The sequence below is a fragment of the Bubalus bubalis genome, chromosome 7 (genome assembly GCF_019923935.1).
Source record: "Bubalus bubalis isolate 160015118507 breed Murrah chromosome 7, NDDB_SH_1, whole genome shotgun sequence".
NCBI lineage: Eukaryota > Metazoa > Chordata > Mammalia > Artiodactyla > Bovidae > Bubalus > Bubalus bubalis.
The window spans coordinates 101,648,504-101,676,109 of NC_059163.1; the positions used below are offsets into that span (position 1 = coordinate 101,648,504).

The 27,606-nt window shown below is 37.6% G+C and overlaps 1 protein-coding gene across 10 annotated transcripts in view; it reads left to right on the forward strand.

Moving 5' to 3' along the window:
* Window positions 1-27,606, forward strand: part of STPG2 (sperm tail PG-rich repeat containing 2) — a 620,311-nt gene that overhangs the window by 114,029 nt on the left and 478,676 nt on the right. For all 10 annotated transcript variants that reach the window (XM_044946202.2, XM_044946197.2, XM_044946200.2 and 7 more), the window contains exon 7: window positions 25,952-26,059. In XM_044946202.2, coding sequence (XP_044802137.2) covers window positions 25,952-26,059 — 108 coding nt within the window. The remainder of the gene's footprint in view (window positions 1-25,951; window positions 26,060-27,606) is intronic.

A 27,606-nucleotide genomic window follows, 5' to 3' on the forward strand; every position in this document is an offset into this window, starting at 1 on the left:
TCACAAGGGATTTGACTTAGGTCATACCTGAATGGTTTAGTGGTTTCCCTACTTATAAGCTCATGATCTGAGCCATAGTCAGCTCCCTGTCTTGCTTTTGCTGACTGTATAGAGCTTCTCCATACTTGACTGCAAAGAATATAATCACTCTGATTTTGGTATTGACCATCAGGTGATATCCATGTGTAGAGTGTTCTCTTGTGTTGTTGGAAGATGGTGTTTGCTATGACCAGTGTGTTCTCTTTACAATATTCTGTTAGCCTTTGCCCTGCTTAATCTTTTACTCCAAGGCCAAACTTGCCTGTTACTCCAGGTATCTCTTGGCTTCCTGCTTTTGCATACCAATCTCCTATGAAGAAAAGGACACCTTTTTGGTGTTATTTCTAGAACGTCTTGTAAGTTTTCATAGAACCAGTCAACTTCAGTTTTTTCATCATTAGTGGTTGGGGCATAGACTTATATTACTGTGAGATGAACAGTTTGCCTTGGAAACAAACTGAAATCATTCTGTCATTTTGAGATTGCACCCCTTAGTGCATTTTGGACTCTTGTTGGCTATGAGGGCTATTCCATTTCTTCTAAGGGATTCTTGCCCACAGTAGTAGATATAATGATTATCTGAATTAAATTTACCCATTCCCATCCATTTTAGTTCACTGATTCCTAAGGTGTTGATGTTCACTCTTGTCATCTGCTTGACCAAGTCCAGCTTACCTTGATTCATGAACCTAACACTCCAGGTTCCTATGCAGTGTTGTTCTTTCTAATATCAGACTTGACTTTCACCACCAGACACATGTACAAGTGAGCATTGTTTCTGCTTTGGCCCAGCCTCTTCCTTCTTTCTGAAGCTATTTCTCTGCTCTTCCCCATATTGTACACCTACTGACATGGAGAGCTCATCTTCTGGTATTAAATCTTTTTGCCTTTTCATACTGTTTTCATGTGAAAAAGCAAATAATTATGACATGGGTAGTGAGCCCTTCAGGACAGAAGAGGGCTAGAGATAAAATAGAATTTTTAAAAAATATTATCTATTCCAAAAGAATGCAGGAAAGGAGGAAAAAATTCCAAAGGACATCTGGTGGAAATGGAGCATATAGAAACAATATGCATATATTGGTAATATATTAACATAAACATATCGGTAATTATTTTAAGTGGTCTAAACATTTAAATTTAAATGGTCCAACATTTAAACATTTAAATGGTCCAAACATTTAAATTTAAATTCAGAGATTGTCATATGGATATAAAAGCAAGAAAGAACTGTGCTATCTTTAAGAACCATACCTTGATTATGTAGATACACTTAAACATGAAAGGATGGAAAATGATATACCATGCAAACGCAAATAGAAAATGCAGTAGTGGCGGTATCTGACAAAATAGGTATGAGAACAAGGAATAATACCAAAGGACACGAGGGGCCTTTCATAATACAAAGGAAAGAGGCATTGAGAAGACGCAGTAATCCTGAATGTTTATGCATGTAGAAACAGAGATTCAGGATACATGAAGTGAAAACTGACAGGATAGAATGACGAAATAGAGAAATTTACAATTAGAGCTGGATATTTCACCACTTTGGCCTCAATAATTGATAGAACAAGGGGATAGCACATCGGTAAGCTTACTGAAGCCTTGCATGGTAGTATCGGTCATTTGGCCTACTAGACATTTGTAGAGCACACCACCTGAAGGAATAGAATGCACACGCTGCTAGTGCACACAGGACATTCATCAGGAGGGGCTATATTATAGGAAATAAAACAAGTGTCAATATATTTAACAATATTGAAGTCATCTCCTTTGACTATAACAGATTTGATTGAAATCACGTAAAGGTATTCTCATATATTTGTAAATTAAGAAACACTTCTCTTTTTATGAGTGTATGATTGCACTTACTAATGGGCTGTTTTTGACATACATTTATTTCCTCAATATTGTGGAGAGAGTGGTGTTGCCAGAGTGTTTTTCAAAGCACACAGCCCATTGGGGTGCCGAATTCCAGGTCTGTTAGCAGATTTCATAAGCAATGGTGGTGTGGCGGCAAACCAAGATGCCTTCTTTGCTTCTGCCCCCTTTTGGGGTTCTTGGTCACCTTGCATTTTCCTTATAATTCCTTGTAAAGGGTTCAAGAGTTCTAGTGTGGTGAGAATAATGTCTAAATGACAGTTTCAGATGCTGGTTTATTTTTGCTCTTTGGGAAATTGGCTGTCTTCCAACAATTTCTAATACCACACAATACCTCCATTAGTGGCAGCATCAAGAAGTGAAGTCACTCAGTCGTGTTTGACTCTCTGGGACCCCATGAACTGTAGCCTACCAGGCTCCTCCGTCCCTGGGATTTTCCAGGCAAGAGTACTGGAGTGGGTTGCCACTTCCTTCTCCAGGGGATCTTCCCGACCCAGGGATTGAACCCGGGTCTCCTGCATTATAGGCAGACACAGCTCACTTCCCTGAGCCACCAGGGAAGCCTTGTTCAAAGATACCCATGATTGATTTACAGAGAAGAGAAAAAGCAAGGCATCTTGAGAGTTGAGAAGATGGAAATTTACCCTCAAGGAGTTTACAGTCTAATGGGTGGAGAGACATTGTGAACAACTAAAAGAAACAGCAGGTATGAATAAAACTTCAGGGCCAAAGAAAGCATCTCAAGTGAAAATATCAAGCCCTTTGATATTTTTAAAGTACAATGAACATAGTTAATTTTCAGCATTACCAATAATCATTTCCATAACATAAGTAGAGACTCCTAGATCTAAAAAGTAAGAAAAGCCAGAAGGAATTTTTTCCTGCCTCCTGTTTCCCTGATTTGTTTATTAAACTTATTTCTTGAGTAAATTTTTTAATAAGGAAATGCTTTAATTTCCCTCAATTTCTTCTCTGCCTCACCTCCTCGTTACAGGGCTTGGTGCTGAACTAATATGCATGCATACTATGAGCGAAGTATCTGCCTAGATAGATACAGAAATTACAATGGTTCTTAAAAATTTAATCTCTTAAAAAAAACCTCTATTTAAGGGGGCTAACTTTTAAGCTGAGCTAAAGCAAATACTCTTTTCCCTATACAGTAGGACCTTGTTTATCCATTCTATATATTAAAAGCTTACATCTAATAACCTCAACCTCCTACTCCATCCCTCCCCCTGCCCCATCCCCCTTGGCAACCACTAGTCTGTTTTCTATGTTTGTGGTTCTGTTTCTGTTTCAAAGATAGGTTCATTTGCGTCACATTTTAGATGCCACATATAAGTGATATCATATGGTATCTGTCTTTCTGACTTACTTGACTTAGTATGATAATCTCTACATTCATCCATGTTGCTGCAAATGGCATTAATTTATTCTTTTTCTGGATGAGCAGTATTCCATTGTCTATATGTACCACATCTTCTTTATCCATTCATCTGCTGATGGACATTTAGGTTGTTTCCATGTCTTGAGTATTGTGATTATTGCTATGAATATATGGGTACATGTATCTTTTTGAATTACAGTTTTGTCTGGATATATGCCCAGGAGTGGGATTGCTGGATCATATGGTTATTCTAGTTTTAATTTTCTTAGGATCCTCCATGCTGTTTTCCACTATAGGGAGGTTGCGCCAACTTTACATTCCTAGCTATGTAGGAGGGTTCTCTTTTCTCCAAACTCTCTGCAGCGTTTATTATTTGTAGACATTTAGATTATTTTCTTAATTTTACTTTTTAGTATTTAAAAATTTTTGTTAGAGTATAGTTGATTTACAGTGTTTTATTTTCAGGTGTACAGTAAAGTATATTTGTCAACTTTTTAACAATGGCCATTCTAACTGGTGTGAGATGGTACCTCATTGTAGTTTTGATTTGCCTTTCTCTAATATTTAACAATATTGAGCATCTTTTCATTTGCCCGTTGGCTGTCTGTATTTCTTCTTCAGAAAAATGTCTATTTAGGTCTTCTGCTCATTTTTCAATTGGATTATTTTTTGTTATTGTTGTTGTTGTTACTGTTGACTTGTACGAGCTGCTTATATATTTTCCAGATAAATCCTTGTTGGTCACATCATTTGCAATTATTTTCTCCCATTCCATAGGTTGTCTTTTTGTTTATGGTCCCCTTTGCTGTATAAAAGCTTGAACTCTTGATTAGGTCCCCTTTGTTTATTTTTGGTTTTATTCCAAAAATAAGTCATTTTGAGTTTATATTTGTGTATAGTAAGAGGGTGTGCTCTAACTTCATTGATTTACATGAGGCTGTCCAACTTTCCCAACACAACTCGCTGAAGGGACTGACGTTTCTCCATTGTCTAGTCTTGCTTTCTTTGTCGAAGATTAATTGACTATAGGTGTGTGGGTCTTTCTGGACTCTTTTCTGTTCCATTGATCCATATGTCTTTCTTAAGCAATATTCTTCTAAATAAACCTTGGGAAGAAAGAAAAAATCATGAGGGAAATTAAAATATTTTGAGCTCAATGTAAGTGAAAAACACAACCTATCAATATTTGTGGGGCAAGAGCTAACACAGTCCTTAGTGGGTAATATGTAGAATTAATATTTATATTAGAAAAGAAGAAATAAGTAAAATCAATGAAATCAATTTCCGTCTTTAGGAAATAGAAAAAAGAGAAAATCAAATATAGAACAAGGAGAGGAAATACCAAGTGGATATAGGTGAAATAAAGTTCTGTAACATCTATATCTCTACAGGAAATAAGGAACTTCTAAGATTCAAAGTATCTATTTTTAAAAATAAGAAAATTTTATTAATATTTCTGAAAAGCTTAGCTCCTGTTTTTTGTTTTTGGTCCTTACTTACTTTGTGACCTAAGGTAACCTGTTCAGCTTATTTTAATACTTAGGTTTCTCATTTGTAAGATGAGATAGTAAATTTTAAGGTCATAATGATTGAGAGGCAAATGACATGAATATATGCAAAGATGGTAGCAATTTAGAATTAAAATTTAGATCACATACTTTTAAAATCCAGCCTCAGTAAACTTAAAAAGCTAAAAAGAGTAAAATGTTTTTAATGACAGGAATTTGAGGTATGAAGTTATTTATACAAGTTTTTTTTTTTTTTTTTGATTGAAGTATAGTTAATTTGCAATGTTGTGTTAGTTTCTGGCAGAGTTATTTTATAGCAGAGTTTCAGTTTTGCATGTATTCTTTTCATATTCTCTTCTATTATAGTTTCCTATGAGATATTGACGATAGTTCCCTGTGCTTCACAGTGGGACCTTGTTGTTTTACACCTGGTTTTAAAAATATAGTTTACTAAGAAAGTACACAGAAGTACTGTATTTTGGGTGAACTATCTAGTTAAGGACAATCTAAAAAGTGAATAAAGAAATCTGCTTGAATATATTAAAATACTACCAGGCAATAAAAATTTACCAATCAAGATTTGATTGGGGGAGAAAGGAGGCCCAAGGAGGTAAGCCTTGTGTAGTAAGTAAATAATGACCCTCCAAGGATGCCCATGTCCTGTTCCTGAGAACCTATGAATATGTTACTTTACATGGTAAAAGACCTTTGCAGAATTGTGTCCTACTCACTTATGTGGAAATTAGAATTTGTTAGAGATATTCTTGGATATTTGGATGAAGTAATTTATAAGCAAAGTGTTGAGGATACAGTCAGGTTTCTTCTTGATGCTTATGGTAAAATGTGAGAGGAAAAAGATAAAAAAAGGGAAAAACCATTAAGCCAAAGGAAGTAGGACTTATGATTTAAGAAGTTTTCAGCCTTGAATATCTTGATTGAAAAAGACACTAAACGTAGAAGATTCATGTCAGGAAAGAGTATCTGGTGAGAAAACCAAGGTTATGGCTGAAAATCTTCTTAGAAAGGTCTGGGTCTACAGGCACAGTGTGTAGTCACACTTAGAGGGCTGTTCTAAGAGACTAGGTTTGTGACTCATGGATCCCTTTAACGGTCTCAACTGAAGCCAAAAATAGAGACGGGATAATTTAGGGAAAACTGGTGAAAGAGCCTCTTGTGTGGAATGGATCCCTGTGTCAGATATAGGAGATCCACTTTAGAATTTTACATCAACAGCAGCAATGCCAGCTTGGACTGAAAGGGACAGAGAGAAGGTTAATTGAAGGAAGGCTGTGGATGCCAGGTTCTGTCGTTAGGAAACAGGCTGAAAAGACCATTACAGGGCTGGCAGCACATGTTACCTTGATGAAAAAGGATGGTTGACTCCCAGGGTGGAGCTTTGGCCCAAAGATGTGAAGCTGTGATCCACAGAGGATTATCCTAGGGCTTCAGTTCTTATTGATGTTGCCTGACAGGATTTTGAAATTCCTTGGGATGGCTGATTCCTTTTTGTTCTTCTGGGTCCTTCCTTTTTGAATGGGATGTCTATGTTTGCTGTCATATGATTGTCCCATCTTTGTTCTTGGGAAGCTGATAACTTTTTTTCCAGTTTTCCAGGTCCTCAGGTAGAGAGAAATTTTGCCCCAGATGGAATATATCCAGAGTCTCATTCCTACCTGATTTATAATATGTGATTTAAATAGTGCAGTTTGGGACATTTGAGTTGACGCGATGTAGATGAGATTTCACACTCTGAGTTGCTTTCATAATTGATTCAGACCTATGGAGATGTTGGAATGGGGTGAATGCATTTTAATGTGGAATGGGTATGAATCTTTGGGGACCACAGGGTTTACTGTGGTGGAAACAATAATGTGTCCTCAAAGATGTTCAAGTCTTAATTCCTGGAACCTGGGAATATGTGAACATGATAAAAGGAACTTTACAGATGAGATTAGGGATCTTTATATAGAGAGATTTTTCTGGGTTACTCTGATGGGCCCAGTGTAGTCACAAGGATTCTATTTATTTGTTTTTGGTTTTGCTGGGTCTTTGTTGCTGCACATGGGCTTTCTCTAGTTGGGCAAGTGGGGACTACTCTTCATTGGGGTGCATAGGCTTCTCATTGTGATGGTTTCTCTTGTTGCAAAGCACAGGCTCTAGGCACACAGACTTCAGTAGTTGTGGTGCTCAGGCTCCGTAGTTGTGGCTCCTGGGCTCTAGAGCTTGGGCTGAGTAGTTGTGGTACATGGGTTTAGTTGCTCCACAGCATGTGGAATCTTCCCGGACCAGCGATCAAACCGGTGTCTCCTGCATTGGCAGGTGGATTCTTACCTACTACGCCACCAGGGTAGTCTAATCACAAAGATTCTTATGAGGTGCAGGGGAGTGACAGAGTCAGAGAAAGCATTGTAACAACAGAAGCAGAGAGGGAGAAAGCAATGTAATGATGGAGGCAGAGGTTGGAGTAATGCAAGGCCACAAGCCAGGGACAGGGACAGCCTTTGGAAGTTGGTTAAGGCAAGGAAGCACCACCCTGCCACAATCCTGCCAATTCGAGGAGTCATTATATTAATAGCTTGCCAGCTATATTAATTGATCCCCAAATTCGGCTGAAATTCAGCTGAATACTCTTCATGGAAGACTCAACTGTACAATAAACTGTTAATAATAAAAGACAGCCTCTTTATTCTTTGCCTTTTTTTTTTTTTTGTTCTTACACTTTCTGAATTGTAGATGGAGTAATGAATTTGCAGTAGTCTATAACCATGAAGTACCAAAATGAGAAAATGTTTGAGAGAGTCCCAAAGACTTGGGTACTGACATTGTTAAGTCACAAAATCAATACTTACATAGTTTATTTCTGGGCTTGCTACTTTATGAGACAAATAAAACTTTATTTTTAAAGACAATGTTGGGTTTGTTGCTATTTGTGACTGAATTCACTCCTACCTGATATTCTTATAAAACAAGATGAAAAGTCAAAGACAATAATTATGCTGAGAGAAAGCACAGTAAAAGCACAGAAAGCACAATAATCTCTTTCATTAAATGGTATAAGCAAATGTCATACAATATTAGTAGCATATGTGTATGAGAGTACCTATAAACATGTAGTAATATCTGTACAAATGTATAGAATTTTGGTTTATTCTTTGTTAAACTACTGATTTGCAGAATATGAATCAACTCTTGTTTATGTGTGCTACATACATATGTGGGGAAGAATTTGCCAACATTTACTTCTATTTATCTTTGAAAACTCGAGCAAAGGGAGAGGTGGTGCTTCTTTGATTTAATGAGACACGTGGACTTGAAAACTTGCATTAGGTTATAGCAGCAAAAAACGTATTCACAACATGGGAGAGTGCTGTGTAAATAAGAGATTCCACCTGAGTGGCAATCCATTCTGTGCTTTGTTCATCGAAAAGAGTTGGTAATCATCAGTTAGCTTTCTAATTTTAAATTGGATTTGAATCAGAAAGTGAGAAGTATGAATATATTCAAATTTCAGTCAATGTCTATGTGTACTTTAAGTGTGGATCATGAAGAAATAAGTAATGTTAGATTTAACTTTCTGATCACACTCAAGTAAGAATGTTGACAAGGGACAGATGATCATATGAGCTATTGAAATAAAATATAAATTTTCTGCCAGTAAGACCATTATGATTTCATGTGGTCTTTTCAAGTGGCATATTTTAGTATCTTGAGTGGTCTGAACTTGTCATTTCCAAGCCAAAATACTGTTCTTTTTAGTGTTAAGGTTATTTTCTCAGAATTTTTAAAGGCAATCAAACTGAAATACAAATAGCTTGAGACTGACATTTGGATCTTTTCCCAGCTTAATGTCTTTTTTAGTCTGGAAAAAGAAACTGATGATATATTATTTAGCTAATATATAAACCACATCCAAATGCTGCAGCAGAGCATGAAGAAATAATTTTGAGAACTGAAAACAAGAGTGGATTAGAGATACATTTATTGTTGTCTTCCAAGTCGAAACAGCCAGCCTTCCAGCTTTTGGCTGTAAAATGTTAGAACTTATCATCTATTTGAGTCCTGAAAGTAGTCTTTAGTGAGCCATTTCTCCATAATTTCTGGACCATTTGTGTTAATATGAAAATCTATATTTATCTGGCAGCCACTAAACACTTGGTGCCATTTATAATGATCTATGATTGTGAATTTAAAATTTCCAGCTTAGCAGAAGCCAGCATGAGAGATCAATTGCAAATATAACCTAAATTATAAATTAAGCTATCCACCATTGAGCTGCATAGAGCTACCTTGGTGAAAAATTGCAAATAATATTATCCTTCTCACTGAAATAAAACTTATTTTACTGCTTATTTAAAAGATATTTTCTTTTGTTGTCAAGAAAATAAACACAGTTAAATTTTTTTTTATTTTTTGGAGAAAAATTGCTTTACATTGTTGTGTTGGTTTCTGCCATGCAAAATGTAAATCAGCCATAATTATATACCACTTCCCTCTCGAGCCTCCCTCCCCTCCCAGAAACACATTTTCAAAAATATGTAAACTTGATGATATTCATGTATACTGATACCTATTAAGGAGTGGTAGACACAAAACTTTAAGAAATACTACTATTGAAGCTATAGATAGGGAATTTCCTTTGCTTAGGTAATTACAAGTAGCTCAATTTAGCGAATTAAAATTTCTCTGTCATCTTCTTGACCCTCTATCTATATGAAATTCACATTGATATTCCACCACACAGAGTCAGAGAAGGTTCTTATTCTAGTTCCTTCATAGCTTGATGATTTGATCTATGGTCTTATCTTCTTCTGGGATCTTTAAATGTGTCCTGCAGAGCCTACTTTCACACTTCATTTTCTGATTGCCACCAACATATCTTTCATTACGCTGCTTAAAGAAGTATACTTGCTTATACTTGCGTGCATGCTCAATCGTATCCATTTCTTTGTGACCCCATGTACTGTAGCCCACCAGGCTTCTCTGTCCATGGAATTTTCCGGGCAAGAATACTGGAGAGGGGTGCCATTTCCTCCTCCAGGGGATCTTTCCAACCCAGGGGTCGAACCTGCATCTCTTGCATCTCCTACATTGGAAGGCAGATTCTTTACTGCTGCACCTCCTGGGGAAGCCTAGAGAAGTGTGGACAATTTTAGCTTGTTTTATTCACTGACTTTGGAATGTATCAGGAAGTTAGACCATCTCATAACAATGAGAATTGTGAAGACACAATTGGTCTCTTCATGGTATGAGGCAATGCCTCTGATGAGACTCCATAGTTTGAGCACTGAACAATAATCTAGTGAAATTACGTATAAGTAATTGCTTTTCTTTCCTACATAGCATTTCAGAGATTCTTTCAGACCCAGGCAATCCTATTGTAGAACTATCAGTCTGTGTAAAGGTCATCTCTCTGCTAATCATTTATAATTATGAAAATTATAATTTCATCATGATGCTATTACAGCTAGGCATAGAAAACTCCAAGTCATTTATCAAACTTCTTTTGGGCTCTGATTTTACAAGATCTGGAGGTATATGCAAAAATTCATATAGGGAGATATATTCTAATATATTTAAACTTAGACTAAGATATGGATAGATTAAGAGTAGACTAAGAGCAGTGTGTGAAATCTGGTGGCTAGATAGGCTGAAATGAACCTACAAGTGGATTATGGCCAATTCATAGTTATAAAAAATTGAATTAGTTACCAACATTTGTAACCTGTAGAATTTCATAAATATAATCTAGATGTTCAGCTTTTCTTAAAAATGAAAAAGACAACAGCCCAAACCTAACAGCAGTCAACTGGAGATGATTAAATGCCGCACCTGGTGTGGAGAGTGATCCTTACTGTACCATTTTACATTCAACACTTATTTACCCACTTGGCCCCAGCCGTCATTTGAATTCTCCATCCTTGTGAGTGTAATAGCAATTAATCTTATAGGGGCCTTTAGCTTCATTGAAGAATTGTAATCCTTAACTTTATTTTATTTAGATATGTTCAATTGTGTATTATTCATCAAATGTCAATTGTTTCTTTAAAAAGAGGAATTTAGGTTTTTAGGGAGCAGGAAGAATACACTTGTGTTGCATAACTCTAGGCAGAAGTTCATGGTGCATTGCACAGTAATAAATGCCAGTGAATTCTGAACATTCACATAGTTCTAATTTACTAACATAAGCATTTTAAACCTTGGCCACAACTAGATTATCCATCATTTGGATATATAATTTCGGGAAAACTATATAAACTATTTGCATGTTTTCTTTTAGTGAAAAATTTTTGAACACAATCACATAATTCTTACATAATTGTTGATTATTGTGGTGACATTTTTCATTTTCAGGATATCCATGTTTATGCATATTTACTCTAGCTTAGAACTTGGCAATATAGCTTCAGATTTGCTATATTAAATTTTTGACACAACTGAATTACTAATACCAGTGTTGACATGAACTGTTATTTGAGCAACTGTATTAAGGAATCTTGGTAGCTTTTATTAGCTTTCCTCAATTTCACGAAATGGCTGAAACTTCATACAGCCATCTTCTACTCCAATGGACAGTCAAACCTAGTAGCTCACATTTAAATTCTGCCTCTCCTGATATTGTTGCTATTCAGTTGCTGAGTCTGACTCTTTGTGACCCCTTAGACTGTAGTGCGCCAGGCTCCTCTGTTCTCCACTATCTCCCAGAGTTTGCTCAAACTCATGTCCATTGAGTTGGTGATGCCATCCAACCATCTCACCCTCTGTTGCTCTCTTCTTCTCCTGCCCTCAATCTTTACCAGCATCAAGGTCTTTTCCGATGAGTTGACTCTTCACATCAGGTGGCCAAGTATTGGAGCTTCAGCACCTGTTCTTCCAAGGAATATTCAGAGTTAATTTCCTTTAAGATTGACTGGTTTGATTTCCTTGCTGTCCAAAAGACTCTCAGGAGTATTCTCCAGCACCACAATTTGAAAGCATCAGTTCTTCGATGCTCAGCCTTCTTTATGGTCCAATTCTCATATCTGGACATGACTGCTGGAAAAACCATAGCTTTGAGTACATAGACCTTTGTCTGCATTGTGATGTCTCTGCTTTTTGTCTTCTGTTTGTCATAAGTTTCCTTCCAAGGAGCAACTTTCTTTTAATTTCATGACTGTAGTCACTGTCTGCAGTGATTTTGAAGCCCAAGAATATAAAATCTGTCACTGCTTCCACTTTTTTTCCCTTCTATTTGTCATGAAGTGATGGAACTGGATGCCATGATCTTTGTTTGTTTGTTTGTTTGTTTGTTTTGAATGTTGAGTTTTAAGCCAGCTTTTTCACTCTGCTCTTTCCCACTACTCAAGAGGCTCTTTAGTTCCTCTTCACTTTCTGCCATTGACTTCCCTGGTCACTCAGCTGGTAAAGAATCCTCCTGCAGTGCAGGAGACCCTAGTTCAATTCATGGGTCAGGAAGATCCACTGGAAAAGGGATAGGTTACCTATTCCAGTATTCTTGGGCTTCCTTGGTGGCTCAGCTGGTAAAGAATCTGCCTGCAATGTGGAAGACCTGGGTTTGATCTCTGGGTTGGTAAGATCCCCTGGAGAAGGGAATGGCTACCCACTCCAGTATTCTGGCCTGGAGAATTCCATGGACTATATAGTCCATGGGGTCACAAAGAGTTGGACACGACTGAGTGACTTTCACTTCACTTCCCTTCACTTTACTTTCTGCTATAAAAGTGGCATTATCTGCATATCTGAGGTTGTTGTTATTTCTCCTGGCAGTCTTGATTCCAGCTTGTTATTCATCCAGCCTGCTATTTCTCATGATGTACTCTGTATAGATGTTAAATAAGCAGGGCTACAATATACAGCCTTGAGGTACTCCTTTCCCAGTTTGGAACCAGTTAGTTGTTTCATGTTGGATTCTAACTGTTGCTTCTTGACTTACATACAGGTTTCTTAGGAGACAGGTCAGGTGGTCTGGTACTCCCATCTCTTTAAGAGTTTTTCACAGTTTATTGTGATCCATACAAAGGCTTTCATGTAGTCAATGAAGCAGAAGTAGATGTTTTTCTGGAACTCCTTTGCTTTTTCTATGATCTAATGAATGTTGGCAATTTGATCTCTGGTTTCTCTGCTTTTTCTAAACCCAGCTTGTACATCTGGAAGTTCTTAGTTAATGTGCTCCTGATATACTTGTCTAGATTTACGTGGGAAAGCTATTTTCTATTTCTGTTACTGAAAATATGGTACTAACTAGCTAACTAGTATAAGGTTCCCTAGTGGCTCAGTGGTGAAGATTTTGCCTGCAGTGTAGGAGACACAGGAGATGCAGGTTTGATCCCTGGGTCAGGAAGATCCCATGGATGAGGGCAAGGCAACCCACTCTAGTACTCTTGCCTGGAGAATCCCATGGATATAGGAGCCTGGCAGGCTACAGTCCATAAGGTTGCAAAGAGTTGAACATGAGTAAAGCAACTTAGCATACAAGTAGTATACGGTTTGTTCTACAGAGCACTTCTGGTCATGTATTTAGTTTTCTCATTTCAATGGTGTATAACCTAAGTGCTATATCTGAGACCCAGTGGTACTTATAATACAAATATTGATTAACACAAATTTTTCAAATCTTTTTGGTTACTTTGAGTTCTTCTAGCCATGCTTATTTAATTCTGTTTAAATTTAACTGTTTCTTTTAAAAAAATCAGAGTATTTTGCTTCCTGAGATCAGAAACAGAGGGCATTATGCTTTCTAAATGAACCACAATTTATGTTGCAATTATGAAAATGAACATAATAAACACATGTTCTTTCCTATACTCTCAAGTCAGAGTTACATATTGCTCTATCCAATCAATCTTTATGACTGAATGACTTAAAGAGTTAACTGTATCTGGGACATACTTATTAAATATATTCAATTTTAAATTAAGATAATGCCAATTATAATCATATAGCAAATGTTTTGTTGAATTCAGCATACTTAAAATATTTTAAGTTGCAAATCATCATTTTAAGTTCCTTATAAATTTATTTCTTCTTACTGTAAGCTGCTGTAATAGAAGAGGATTCTGGACATCATCTTGTTTTTAGAAACTAGAATAAAAACATTTTAATTAGCTTTGGAAAATGGAACAATCATCAGTCTTACCAAAATATTAAATCTAGATGTTTTAGTATAGTAAATGCTCAAAAATTATTAGGGTTGAAAGATTAGAATGGTTCATATATTCACAGTTCAGTTCAGTCACTCAGTCACGTCCGACTCTTTGCGACCCCATGAACTGCAGCACGCCAGGCCTCCCTGTCCAGCATGAACTCCCGGAGTCCACCCAAACCCATGTTCATCGAGTCGGTGATGCCATCCAACCATCTTATCCTCTGTCATCCCCTTCTCCTCCTGCCCTCAATCTTTCCCAGCATCAGGGTCTTTTCAGATGAGTCAATTCTTCGTGTGAGGTGGCCAAAGTATTGGAGTTTCAGCTTCAACGTCAGTCCTTCCAATGAACACTCAGGACTGATCTCCTTTAGAATGGACTGGTTGGATCTCCTCGCAGTCCAAGGGACTCTCAAGTGTCTTCTCCAACACCACTGTTCAAAAGCATCAATTCTTCTGCGTTTAGCCTTCTTTATAGTTCAACTCTCACATCCATACATGACCACTGGAAAAACCATAGCTTGACTAGACAGACCTTTGTTGGCAAAGTAATGTCTCTGCTTTTTAATATGCTGTCTAGGTTGGTCATAACTCTCCTTCCAAGGAGTAAGTGTCTTTTAATTTCATGGCTGCAATCACCATCTGCAGTGATTTTGGAGCCCAGAAAAATAAAGTCTGAAACTGTTTCCCCATCTATTTGCCATGAAGTGATGGGACCAGATGCCATGATCTTCGTTTTCTGAATGTTGAGCTTTAAGCCAACTTTTTCACTCTCCTCTTTCACTTTCATCAAGAGGCTTTTTAGTTCTTCTTCACTTTCTGCCATAAGGCTGGTGTCATCTGCATATCTGAGGTTGTTGATGTTTCTCCCGGCAATCTTGATTCCAGCTTGTGCTTCCTCCAGCCCAGTGTTTCTCATGATGTTCTCTGCTGCTGCTGCTGCTAAGTCACGTGAGTCGTGTCCGACTCTGTGCGACCCCATAGATGGCAGCCCACCAGGCTCCCCTATCCCTGGAATTCTCCAGGCAAGAACAGTGGAGTGGGTTGTCATTTCCTTCTCCAATGCATGAAAGTGAAAAGTGAAAAGTGAAAGTGAGGTCGCTCAGTCGTGTCCAACTCTTAGCGACCCCATGGACTGTAGCCTACCAGGCTCCTCTGTCCATGAGATTCTCCAGGCAAGAGTACTGGAGTGGGTTGCCATTGCCTTCTCCGATGATGTACTCTGCATATAAGTTAAATAAGCAGGATGACAATATACACCCTTGATGCACTCCTTTCCTATTTGAAGCCAGTCTGTTGTTCCATGTCCAGTTCTAACTGTTGCTTCCTGACCTGCATACAAGGATTAGTGATATTTAGAATATAAATTAACATTGAAATTAATACAATACTGAGATCACATAAATATTACATAATATTCTTAATTCTTTCTCTTCTTTGTCTACACAATATCCTCAGAAACCACCTTTACTCAGATGACCTTGGGTATCACCTGTATGTACTGATCACTTCCAGATACACAGATCACTTCCAGTGTACCTTGAACTCTCCACTGAGCTCCAGTCTTCCACAAACTTGGAAATGGTGCTGTGTAACTTGCCATATATTCTCTTTGTCACAGGGCCAGCTCAGATTAATAAACAGGGAAATGAACTCCATGTAGCTTGATGTTTTATAAGAACTATAAAAGTAACATTTCAAAATTGAACTTATCTTTCTTCTAACCCTGCTCTTCCTTCTGTTATATTTTCTCCACCTGACAAGTACTCACTTCCCAGGTGGTGCTACTGGTAAAGAATCCACCTACCAATGCAGAAGATGCAACAGATGCAGGTTTGATCCCTGGATCTTGACATTCCTCTAGAGGAGGAAATATTACCCACTCCAATAGAAAACCCCATGGACAGAGGAGCCTGGTGGTCTACACTCCATGGGGCTGCAAAGAGTCGGACATGACTGAGTGACTGAGCACACACACATTATATATGACATTAAGCCAGGACAGTGTCACAAGGCTACCTCCATCTGGCATATGGTTATGGAAAGGGAAGTTGGAAACTGGGATTGTGCTAGTAGCCGATAATATTTGAGTCACCTACTTACAAGCCATGTTGCTTTTGGAAATAATTTCTTTGTGTCACAATTTTCTTCTCTGTGAATTTATTGCTGACAAAGAGTGTGTACTCAGTAAATGTTAGCTTTGCTTTGGTCACCTATTGCTGCCTAGCAAATTGCCCTAAAATGCAGTGCCCTAAAACAACAACTATTTGTTATTTTCATGATTGTGCTAATGGCAACAAAGGAGTTAGGTTGCTAGAGAAGACTCAAGACCCCAAACGATGGTACTTATCTACAGTTTCTTGCAGACAAAGAATACAAATAGCAACAGCATTAAAGTATTCTTTGTCATCAAAGGCTGCAATCGTTCCAGAGAGGCCAGGAGTGAGCTCTAATCATCTTCTCTCCATAAGGCCATATCAGGACATGCTTTCTGTCTTAGATCAGGAACTGCTAACAGATGTGTGGACATCTCAGAACCTGGGAGCGCGAATGAAGTCTTTTATCAGAATTTCTTATACTTTAGCTGGACCTCACTTCCCTTCTAGGTAGTTGGACTTGTGTAACAGGCTTAGGGCTCTGAGACTGCAAATTTGGAACATGTCAGGCCTCTTAAGACCTAGGCTTGGAAATGGTGCTGTGTAACTTGCCATATATTCTCTTTGTCCGAACAAGTCATAGGGCCAGCTCAGATTCATAAACAGGGAGATGAACTCCATCTTCTGATGGGAGGTAAGGCCTGAACTTTTAGGGATAGGAAGAATTTTTGGTGGGCATGTTTGTAGACAATCTGTTATGATTATTATTCTTGTTATAATTACTGTATTATCATTACCAGAACTATTGTTTAGTCAAAGTAAGAAAGCATTATCTTGCCTGGACTTCTGAAATAGCCTCCTAACAAGTATCTTTGCTTCCAGTCTCACTCCCTTTTTAAAAAAATTAATTTATTTTTTATTGAAGAATAATTGCTTTACAGAATTTTGCTGTTTTCTGTCAAACCTCAATATGAATCAGCCATAGGTATACATATATCCCCTCCCTTTTGAAGCTCCCTCCCATCTCCCTCCCCATGCCACCCTTCCCAACCCCATCCCAGGGTTGATATAGAGCCCTAGTTTGAGTTTCCTGAGCCATATAGCAAATTCACTCCCTTCTTTTATCTTCACAGGCAGGCAGATGTATCATCTTAAAATGTTATCTGACAACAGAAGGACAAACAACCCAATTGAATAATGGGCAAAAGACTTTTTGAGAATATACATTTCTCCAAAGAAGATATACAAATGCCCAGTAAACACACAAAAAGATATCCAATACCTTTAGTCATTAGGAAAATGCATATCAAAATCACTGCAAGGTACCATTTCACATTTACTGGGATTTACATAATAAAAAAATGGAAAACAACAAGTGTTGGTGGGGATGTAGAGAAGTTGAAACCTTTGTACGTAGTTAGTTGGAATGTGAAATGGTGTGGTCTGTATGGGAAACAGTTTGATGATTCCTTGAAAAGCTAAATATAGTATTACCATATGACTGGGAAATTTTACTTCCAGATGTAAACTCGTTCCTGCCAGCCCCTTCCAGGAATGCTGTACTGACCAATTTCCCCTTTGTATATGCTTTTCTGTTCCATCCATTCTTCCCAAAATAAGCTCCTTCTTTTGTTTAGGTTTCAACATAAATTGTCTTTCCTGTCTAAGTTCCATTGTTACTTTCTAACTTAGCACTCTGTATTCTTCATACAAATTGCGTTACTTGCAATTTATAAATAGTGTATTTATCTGTTCGGTGCTATTGGTCTGTCTTTCTCACTGGAATTTTCACTTCCTGAGGGCACAGGTCTGTCCTGTTATACATCCAGGAAGTTAGCATGTACTTAGCACATATCTGGCAATTCAGTTATTTGTAAAAATGGACAATCAAAGGAATTCTGTTATGAAATATACAAGAGGACGTGTCACTATGTAATAGGTTAATGAAAATTTAATGGTCTTCAACCAGTTTTGCCGTGATCTGTGTAATAAACTTTTGTGGTAATATTCCTTGAAGAAAAGAAGAGGGGCTTTGTAGTTAGTCAGACCTTAGTTTTCTTTGTGTTCCTACTAGTTGTCTTAGAGGTAAGTTCCTTAATCTCCATGGATCTTATTTTCCCAATTAGGCAAACTTGAGTAATTTTGTTTATCTTGCAGGATTTTTAAGGATTAAAGATAAGAGGAATAGTCTCAAGTACAGTGCCTGCCACACAGTGATGCTCAGTAACTATAGGGAATTAGTGTTTATTTTATTTGTAAGAAGGATCACAGAAAGGGAAAGCTAAAAACATTATCTAAGTAAGTATTGATTGCAAAAGTGAGTTTTATAGACTGGGCAAAGCATCTAAAGTAAAACCTTGTGATATCTGAATGGAGCTAGTAAAAAAAAATATTTCTCCCCCCCCTTATCTTTGCCCTTTCTGTAATCTTATTGCATTATACCTTGTATATATGTATTTCTTTCTATATTTTCATATTTGATATATATTTAATACATACATGAATTTATAAGGCAATCACAAACATTTGAACTCTCATAATTAAGGAGTCAAATGTTGATTTTTTTTTAGATAGAAAAATGGTTTTGTGGTTATGTTAAAGAAAGAGTCCTTTATTTTTTAGAGATATATCCTAAAGTATTTATTGATGGAAATTATATGATATTTTGGATTTGCCTGTACATCATGAGTGAGAATTGGGCAGATTGATAGGATTAGAAACATACGGGGATGTAGTTGAGAATTATTTACCCTGGGTAATGTATATGTGGGAATTATTTTGTGTATTTTACTTTTTCATAATTATAAGTAGGGAAGAAAGGAAATGGAGAGTTTAAGCTTATATAGAGAGTGGGGAGATGTTCCAGGCACTTTTCCCACTCACCGAAATTGTCAGCCAGGGTTGAGAAAAGAGTGACATTTGGGGGCCGGCTAATGAGTCGGACGCGACTGAGCAACTGAACTGAACTGAACTGAATACAAAGGCTGAGTTGTGACGCTGTCACAACATAATGAAGTTCAGTAGGTTTCAAGTCACATCTATTCACGTGTGAAATTTTAAGTAACATTTTTCAGTGACTCACTCTTACATCTGAATGAGGAGGAAGGGATCACCAGACATTTGAGGGAACTCCCTGATATAAAAAACACAAAAGCAAAAAATCAAGAAGCCAACATCAAGGAAACTCCAAGGAAACAGATAGTAAAACAAAATTATGAATAATTAAAATTATAATTAATATTCAGAGAAAGATGGAGGATAATGCATGCATGAATAAAGAAGATGTCAAGAATAATAAAGATAATTTGAAAATTAAAAATGTAATTATCAGTTTAGTTCAGTCACTCAGTCGTGTCTGACTCTTTGTGACCCCATGGACTGCAGCACTCCAGGCCTCCCTGTCCATCACCAACTTCTGGAGTTTACTCAGACTCATGTCCATTGAGTGGGTGATGCCATCCAACCATCTCATCCTCTGTTATCCCCTTCTCCTCCCACCTTCAGTCTTTCCCAGCATCAGGGTCTTTTCAAATGAGTAAGCTCTTTGCATCAGGTGGCCAAAGTATTGGAGTTTCAGCTTCGACATCAGTCCTTCCAATGAACACTCAGGACTGATTTCCTTTAGGATGGACTGGTTGGATCTCCTTGCAGTCCAAGGGACTCTCTAGAGTCTTATCCAACACCACAGTTCAAAAGCATCAATTCTTCCACACTCAGCTTTATTTATAGTCCAACTCTCATATCCATACATGACCAGTGGAAAAACCATAGCCTTGATTAGATGGACCTTTGTTGGCAAAGTAATGTCTCTGCTTTTTAATATGTTGTCTAGCTTGGTCATAACTTTACTTCCAAGGTGTAAGCGTCTTTTAATTTCAAGGCTGCAGTCACCATCTGCAGTGATTTTGGAGCCCCTCAAAATAAAGTCTGTCACTGTTTCTCTGTCTATTTGCCATGAAGTGATGGGACCAGATGCCATGATCCTCGCTTTCTGAATGTTGAGCTTTAAGCCAACTTTTTCACTCTCTTCTTTCAATTTCATTGAGAGGATCTTTAGTTCTTCACTTTCTGCCATAAGTGTGGAGTCATCTGCATATCTGAGGTTATTGATATTTCTCCCGGCAATCTTGATTCCAGTTTGTGCTTCATCCAGCTTGGCATTTCTCATTATGTACTCTGCATATAAGTTAAATAAGCAGGATGACAATATACACCCTTGACTTACTCCTTTTCCTATTTGGAACCAGTCTGTTGTTCCATGTCCAGTTTCAACTGTTGCTTCCTTACCTGCATACAGATTTCTCAAGAGGCAGGTCAGGTGGCCTGGTATTCCCATCTCTAAGAATTTTCCACAGTTTGTTGTGATCCACATAGTCAAAGGCATTGGCATAGTCAATAAAGCAGAAATAGATGTTTTTCTGGAATTCTCTTGCTTTTTTGATGATCCAGCAGATGTTGGCAATTTGATCTCTGGTTCCTCTGCTTTTTTTCAATCCAGCTTGAACATCTGGAAGTTCATGGTTCATGTCCTGTTGATGCCTGGCTTGGAGAATTTTGAGCCTTACTTTGCTAGCGTGTGAGATGAGTGCAATTGTGCGCTAGTTTGAGCATTCTTTGACATTGCCTTTCTTAGGGATTGGAATGAAAACTGACCTTGTCTAGTCCTGTGGCCGCTGCTGAGTTTTCCAAATTTGCTGGCATAGTCAGTGCGGCACTTTCACAGCATCAATTTTTAGGATTTGAAGTAATAGCTCAACTCGAATTCCATCACCTCCACTAGCTTTGCTTGTAGTGATGTTTCCCATGGCCCACTTGTCTTCACATTCCAGGATCTTGCTCTAGGTGACTGATCACACTATCGTGATTATCTGGGTTGTGAAGATCTTTTTTTGTATAGTTCTTCTATGTGTTCTTGCCACCTGTTCTTAATCTCTTCTGCTTCTGTTAGGTCCATCCCATTTCTGTCTTTTTCTTGAGCCCATCTTTGCATGAAATACTCCCTTGGTATCTCTAATTTTCTTCAAGAAAATATAATTATAGAGCTTAATTATAGAATTTAAAATTATAGAACATGAGCTGGAAGAAATATCTGGAAGCCTGGTCTCACTATAGTCCTTATTTACAGAAGGGGACTCTGGAACTCTAGGGAAAAATGGCAGTTATGGAACCACTGGAAAGTGATTGTACCTGCAGGGTCCTAGCAGTGTGAGTTTTAAACTATTTTAGGCTTCAGTTGTGACTGCACATTAACGTTAAACAGAAAGCTTTTAAAATTTTAATAATGCCTGGGTCTCATGTCTATTGGCTTTAGTTTGAATAAAGTAGAATGAAGCATTATTATTTTTAAAAGTTCCCCAGATAATTCTCTTGTAAAGCATGGGTTGAGATCTGGTGCAAGCTTCTCAAAAGCAAAGCCCATGCTTTATTTATTGGTATGTACACTGCTTTGTACATAGTAAGCTTTTAGTATTTTCCGTGGGAATTGTCATCATCACTGATGGTGGCTCCAAGTTAGAGGAGTAAAGGTTAAACTGTTTGACTTTCCCCAGTTCCTGTAACTTCTGCACACCATTTGATCAAATAAATGATTATACCCTAGTTTTTAAAGAGAGCTTTTTTTTTTTTAATCAAATCCTAGGCATTTCACTTCATCTGTAAACATTTCAGTAGTGACCTCTGAAAGATAGTCTTTAAAAAATCAAATAATTATATTAAAAAATTCACAGTGTTTACTTAATATGATAGATTTTTAATTAGTGTTCAAATTTCCAGTGTCTCATAAATATTAGAAACAGGATCCACGGAATGTCCACGCATTTTCATTGGTGTTGATTGATACATCTCTGTTGCTCTCTCCCTCTTTTCTTCTCTCTTCTTTACTTGAAGTTATTTGTTGAGCAATTTATTTGTCCTGTAATTTTCTACAAGGGGTGCTAAGTGCATCCGCCTCAAGCATATTCCTTTGCCTGGGGTAGGGGACACTGCTTTATAAGTGACTGTGTGTCCTTCCATTAGGTAGCACGTGGTCTAAAGAGGGCCATTTTTATTAGGTTGTACATGAAAAGATTACATAAACAATCTGCCACAGTAATCTTTAAGTTTTCTCCCTAAAGCAGGATACTTTCAAGGTCTAAGCCTTCTACTTTAAGATAGATGTGCTTTGCAGAAAAAGCTGTGGTAGGGACCGCTTTTTGGCTGAGCTGTGGTTCTTTATTGTACTTGAGAATCCTCTGTGAGGCTTGTTAAAAGTGTAGATTCCTGTGCCCAGAAAGATTCTGATTCAAGGTCTCAGAGGACACTCTGGGAGGCCATGTACTTAATAGACTGTTATCAGTGCTGGTGTTTTGTTGATCACAGTTTGTAAAAGCAGGATAAATATCACAGCATTTTCATCCTGTGTCTAGGGTTTGGTCTTTGCAGAGTTTATTTTACCTTCTTAGACTGTCACAAAGGGATATCTACCCTTCCGTGTGGTCAGTGTCTCACAGTCCTATTTTGGAACTTATTTAGAATTGGCTTATTAAATTCTAACTTTTTATAAGTAAAGACCTGATTTTACTATTCTATGTTATTTTAGTGAAACAAAGTTCAGTAATATTAGAAACTTTATTGAAAACAGAAGAAAAGGAAAAGGAAATATTTATTGAAGAGGTCAAGATTTCATTTAGTCTTTTAGCAAAATAGTTCTCAAGACTAAGTATATTCACTTACCTCATTAATCACACTTAGTCTTTTCCCTGTGCTCCATATTAATGATCATCTAGACAGCTGTTCCTGTGGTCATGTATGGATGTGAGAGTTGGACTGTGAAGAAGGCTGAACACCGAAGAATTGATGCTTTTAAACTGTGTTGTTGGAGAAGACTCTTGAGAGTCTCTTGAACTGCAAGGAGATCCAACCAGTCCATTCTGAAGGAGATCAGCCCTGGGATTTCTTTGGAAGGAATGATGCTGAAGCTGAAACTCCAGTACTTTGGCCACCTCATGCGAAGAGTTGACTCACTGGAAAAGACTCTGATGCTGGGAGGGATTGGGGGCAGGAGGAGAAGGGGGGACAACAGAGGATGAGATGGCTGGATGGCATCACTGACTCGATGGACGTGAGTTTGAGTGAACTCCGGGAGTTGGTGATGGACGGGGAGGCCTGGTGTGCTGCGATTGATGGGGTCGCAAAGAGTCGAACACGACTGAGCAACTGAACTGAACTGAACTGAGACAACTGTTCAGAACAGGAGGAAAGTAGTAGTAGTCCCTGTTTGTCAGTAGCTGATTATTTTTTATCATGCCTGCCTATACAGAGAGAAAACTGATACAGCATATCTGTAAAAAAAAATACAGATTACATCATGTATTTGAATATTTGTTCATATTTTTGTATTTGATACATATTTCATAGGTTTATATACACTCAGAATTATACAGAAATTTTTTTTCTTCTGAATGTAACTTTCTGCAAGTTCATAGGAAAAAACAATCTTAGATGCCATGACCAAAATGAATCTTTCTGTCAACTATCAAATAATTGCATAAATCTGTTCATTTGAGGCAATATAATATGGACGTTTGCATACATTTTTAGAATCTAATTTGTTTTTTTTAATTTTATTTTTAAACTTTACATAATTGTATTAGTTTTGCCAAATAACAAAATGAATCCGCCACAGGTATACATGTGTTCCCCATCCTGAACCCTCCTCCCTCCTCCCTCCTCATTCCATCCCTCTGGGTCGTCCCAGTGCACCAGCCCCAAGCATCCAGTATCATGCATTGAACCTGGACTGGCAACTCGTTTCATACATGATATTTTACATGTTTCAATGCCATTCTCCCAAATCTTCCCACCCTCTCCCTCTCTCACAGAGTCCATAAGACTGTTCTATACATCAGTGTCTCTTTTGCTGTCTTGTACACAGGGTTATTGTTACCATCTTTCTAAATTCCATATATATGCGTTAGTATACTGTATTGGTGTTTTTCTTTCTGGCTTACTTCACTCTGTATAATAGGCTCCAGTTTCATCCACCTCATTAGAACTGATTCAAATGTATTCTTTTTAATGGCTGAATAATCCTCCATTGTGTATATGTACCACAGCTTTCTTATCCATTCATCTGCTGATGGACATCTAGGTTGCTTCCATGTCCTGGCTATTATAAACAGTGCTGCGATGAACATTGGGGTACACGTGTCTCTTTCCCTTCTGGTTTCCTCAGTGTGTATGCCCAGCAGTGGGATTGCTGGATCATAAGGCAGTTCTATTTCCAGTTTTTTAGGCAAATCAAAACCACTATGAGGTACCATTTCTAATTTGTTTTTAAGAAGAGGTATTTATGCATAAGAATTTCTCCTAAAGAATTTTTCAAATTATTTTTTTACTTAAATTATAGATATTTTACTATTATTACAAATGGATAATGCTATTCTTTGGAGACGTATTAGTTCCCAGAGAGACATATCTTCTAAAATCATTATATGGCCATTGCAAATGTAAAATTTAGCTCATGAGTTCATGCAAGTATTTACTGAGCACCTAGTATGCCCCAGCTACTCATCTGTTCTCTAAAGATACAACAACCAATGAAACAGAAAAAGAACAAAGCAAAACTGCCCTCTTGGAGCTTACAACATAGCAGGAAATGATATTTTGGGTAGTGAAAATGATAAGGTTGAAAAATAGGAGAGGGAACAGGGATTGTTTGGGTTGCCTAGAAGGGGCTCACTGAGAAGATAACATTGAGTAAGTGAACTGATTGTATTGAGAGAGTGAGCCTTGGAGCGATCTAGGAGAACATTCTGAGCAAAGAGAATGTAAGTGCAAAGGTCCTTAGGTGAATATATGATTGATCTTTTGGGAAACAGAGTGAATAGAGTTGAGAGAGCAGTAGGAGAGGAGGTTAGAGTGGTAATAGTGTGTCTGGAAGTGAAATTCATTTCATATTTAGGATCTTGTTTTTTTTTTTTTGCTGGAAGTGAAACTGAAAACCAATGAATGGGTTTGAGAAGGGGGATGGTGCAATCTGACAAAGGGCCTTAAATGGACCCATTGCTAGCTTCTGTGGTAGAAACAGACTGAAGATGGGCAATATTGGAAGCCGGGGAGGTGGTTAGGAAGATTTTTACAGTAACCTAGATAAGAGATGGTGGCTTGGATCAGAGTATTTGTGAGGTTGGGAAACATGGTTGGATTTTGATGTATTATAATAAGATAGGTGACAGAATTTACTGATAGAATTTCCTTTTATATCCAAGTTATAGGCCCAGTATTTAATTCATAAATCAATGTATAATTTTTCAACTATAGAAAAGTAGGAGAGTTATATATGAAGCAGATGATTTAAATCTAACTTTTTATATACTATGAAAGGTACTTTATCAAGGTAATTAAAATATTTGATGATGAATCAATAGTACTTCCTGATACATATTTGTATTTTATTAGCAGGATAATTAAAACTCAATCCCACTATTTACTGAGTTAATTTTATCTTTTGTAAAGTATCTAGTTAAAAGCCTAATGTCTTATATCTTCTAACATTTGTAGTTAAAATAGAAGAGCTGGTTGTATAAGTTAAATGGAAGAAATATATTTATTTACTGTAATGCTTAATCACGTGAAGGGCTCAGATAATTTTTTTTTCCTGAGATCTATCAGTAGAGGGCAGCAAAGTTTCAAGCAGTGTGTTTTTAGGTTCCTGGGAGGCTTTGCAAAGGAAAGCAAAGCCTTTCTCTCTTTTTCTTTGTTTGTTGCTCTTAAGTTTGTTCTGGCTTGCTTTTTAATGAAGAGCTTTGGTAATATCACTTAAAAGCCCTGTAGCTTTGGTTCAGATATTTAACCAACTGTTCCCTTAGGTGCTATAGATACTTTCTTAATGAGAGCATGTCTTTTTCTTTCTGTAATTTAGGGAGTACCAGGGCCAGGAAAATATGACATTAAGAGTCAATTTCAGAAGAATAAACGTGTGACATCAAATGTGAATGATGCATCACCTGCTTTTCTTTCTCAATCCCAGGTAATGTTCTTCATTTGTTTCACAGATAGAGGATAATAGGTAAAAGCTGACACTAGCAACAAACTCAGTGGTGTTAGGGAGATTATAAAAAGAAAAGTGGTATATAAACAAGTTGGGAACCGACATAGTCTAGGCAAATCATATTGCCAAACATGTGGGTAGGCTTAAATGATGTAAGATTACAATATTAAGAATATTGCAGAGATTACTATTCAAATTGTAATTTTTATTAAACATTTTCTACTAAGCAAATTTGCATATGTGAAAGTTCAGTTTATCTTTTAAGAAATTTTACTCTGGGTTTAAATATATTTTGCTAATGAGTATATGACTGGAAGGTGATCAAACCAGTCATGAAACATCATGAAAAACTCTGGGTTGGATGAAGCACAAGCTGGAATCAAGATTGCCAGGAGAAATATCAATAACTTCAGATATGCAGATGACACCACCCTTATGGCAGAAAGCAAAGAGGAACTAAAGAGCCTCTTGATGAAAGTGAAAGAGGAGAGTGAAAAAGTTGGCTTGAAACCAAATATTCAGAAAGCTAAGATCATGGCATTTGGTCTCATCACTTCATGGCAAATAAATGGGGAAACAGTGGAAACAGTGTCAGACTTTATTTTCTTGGGTTCCAAAATCACTGCAGATGGTAACTGCAGCCATGAAATTAGAAGACACTTACTTCTTGGAAGAAAAGGTATGACCAACGTAGACAGCATATTAAAAAGCAGAGACATTACTTTGCTAACCAAGGTCTGTCTAGTCAAGGCTATGGTTTTTCTAGTGGTCATGCATGGATGTGAGGGTTGGACGATAAAGAAAGCTGAGCACCGAAGAATTGATGCTTTTGAACTGTGGTGTTGGAGAAGACTCTTGAGAGTCCCTTGGACTGCAAGGAGATCCAACCAGTCCATCCTAAAGGAGATCAGTCCTGAATATTCATTAGAAGGACTGATGCTCAAGCTGAAGCTCCAATTCTTTGGCCACCTGATGTGAAGAACTGACTCATTTGAAAAGACCCTGATGCTGGGAGAGAGTGAAGTCAGGAGGAGAAGGGGGCAACAGAGGGTAAGATGGTTGGATGGCATTGCTGACTGAATGGACATGAGTTTTAGCAAACTCCAAAGATAGTAAAGGACAGGGAAGCCTGGCATGTTGCAGTCTGTGGGGTTGCAAAGAGTGTGACATGTCTAAGTGAGTGAACAACAACAACAACAATGAATATTTGAAGTGTTAACATGTAATCTATGAGAATACGCCAGTCTTTTGGAGAAGGTTCTGAAGGCTTTCTGGAGCCTAGCCATAGGTCATGTCTAAACCTGCCATTAGGGAGTTAGTGATGCAAGAGTCTATTTCACAGTAACTATTTTATATACTTCAAGGTCTATATTTAGGGGACTTGAATTGAAGGTGTCTAAGTTATGACCAACCTAGATAGCATATTCAAAAGCAGAGACATTACTTTGCCAACAAAGGTCCATCTAGTCAAGGCTATGGTTTTTCCAGTAGTCATGTATGGATGTGAGAGTTGGACTGTGAAGAAA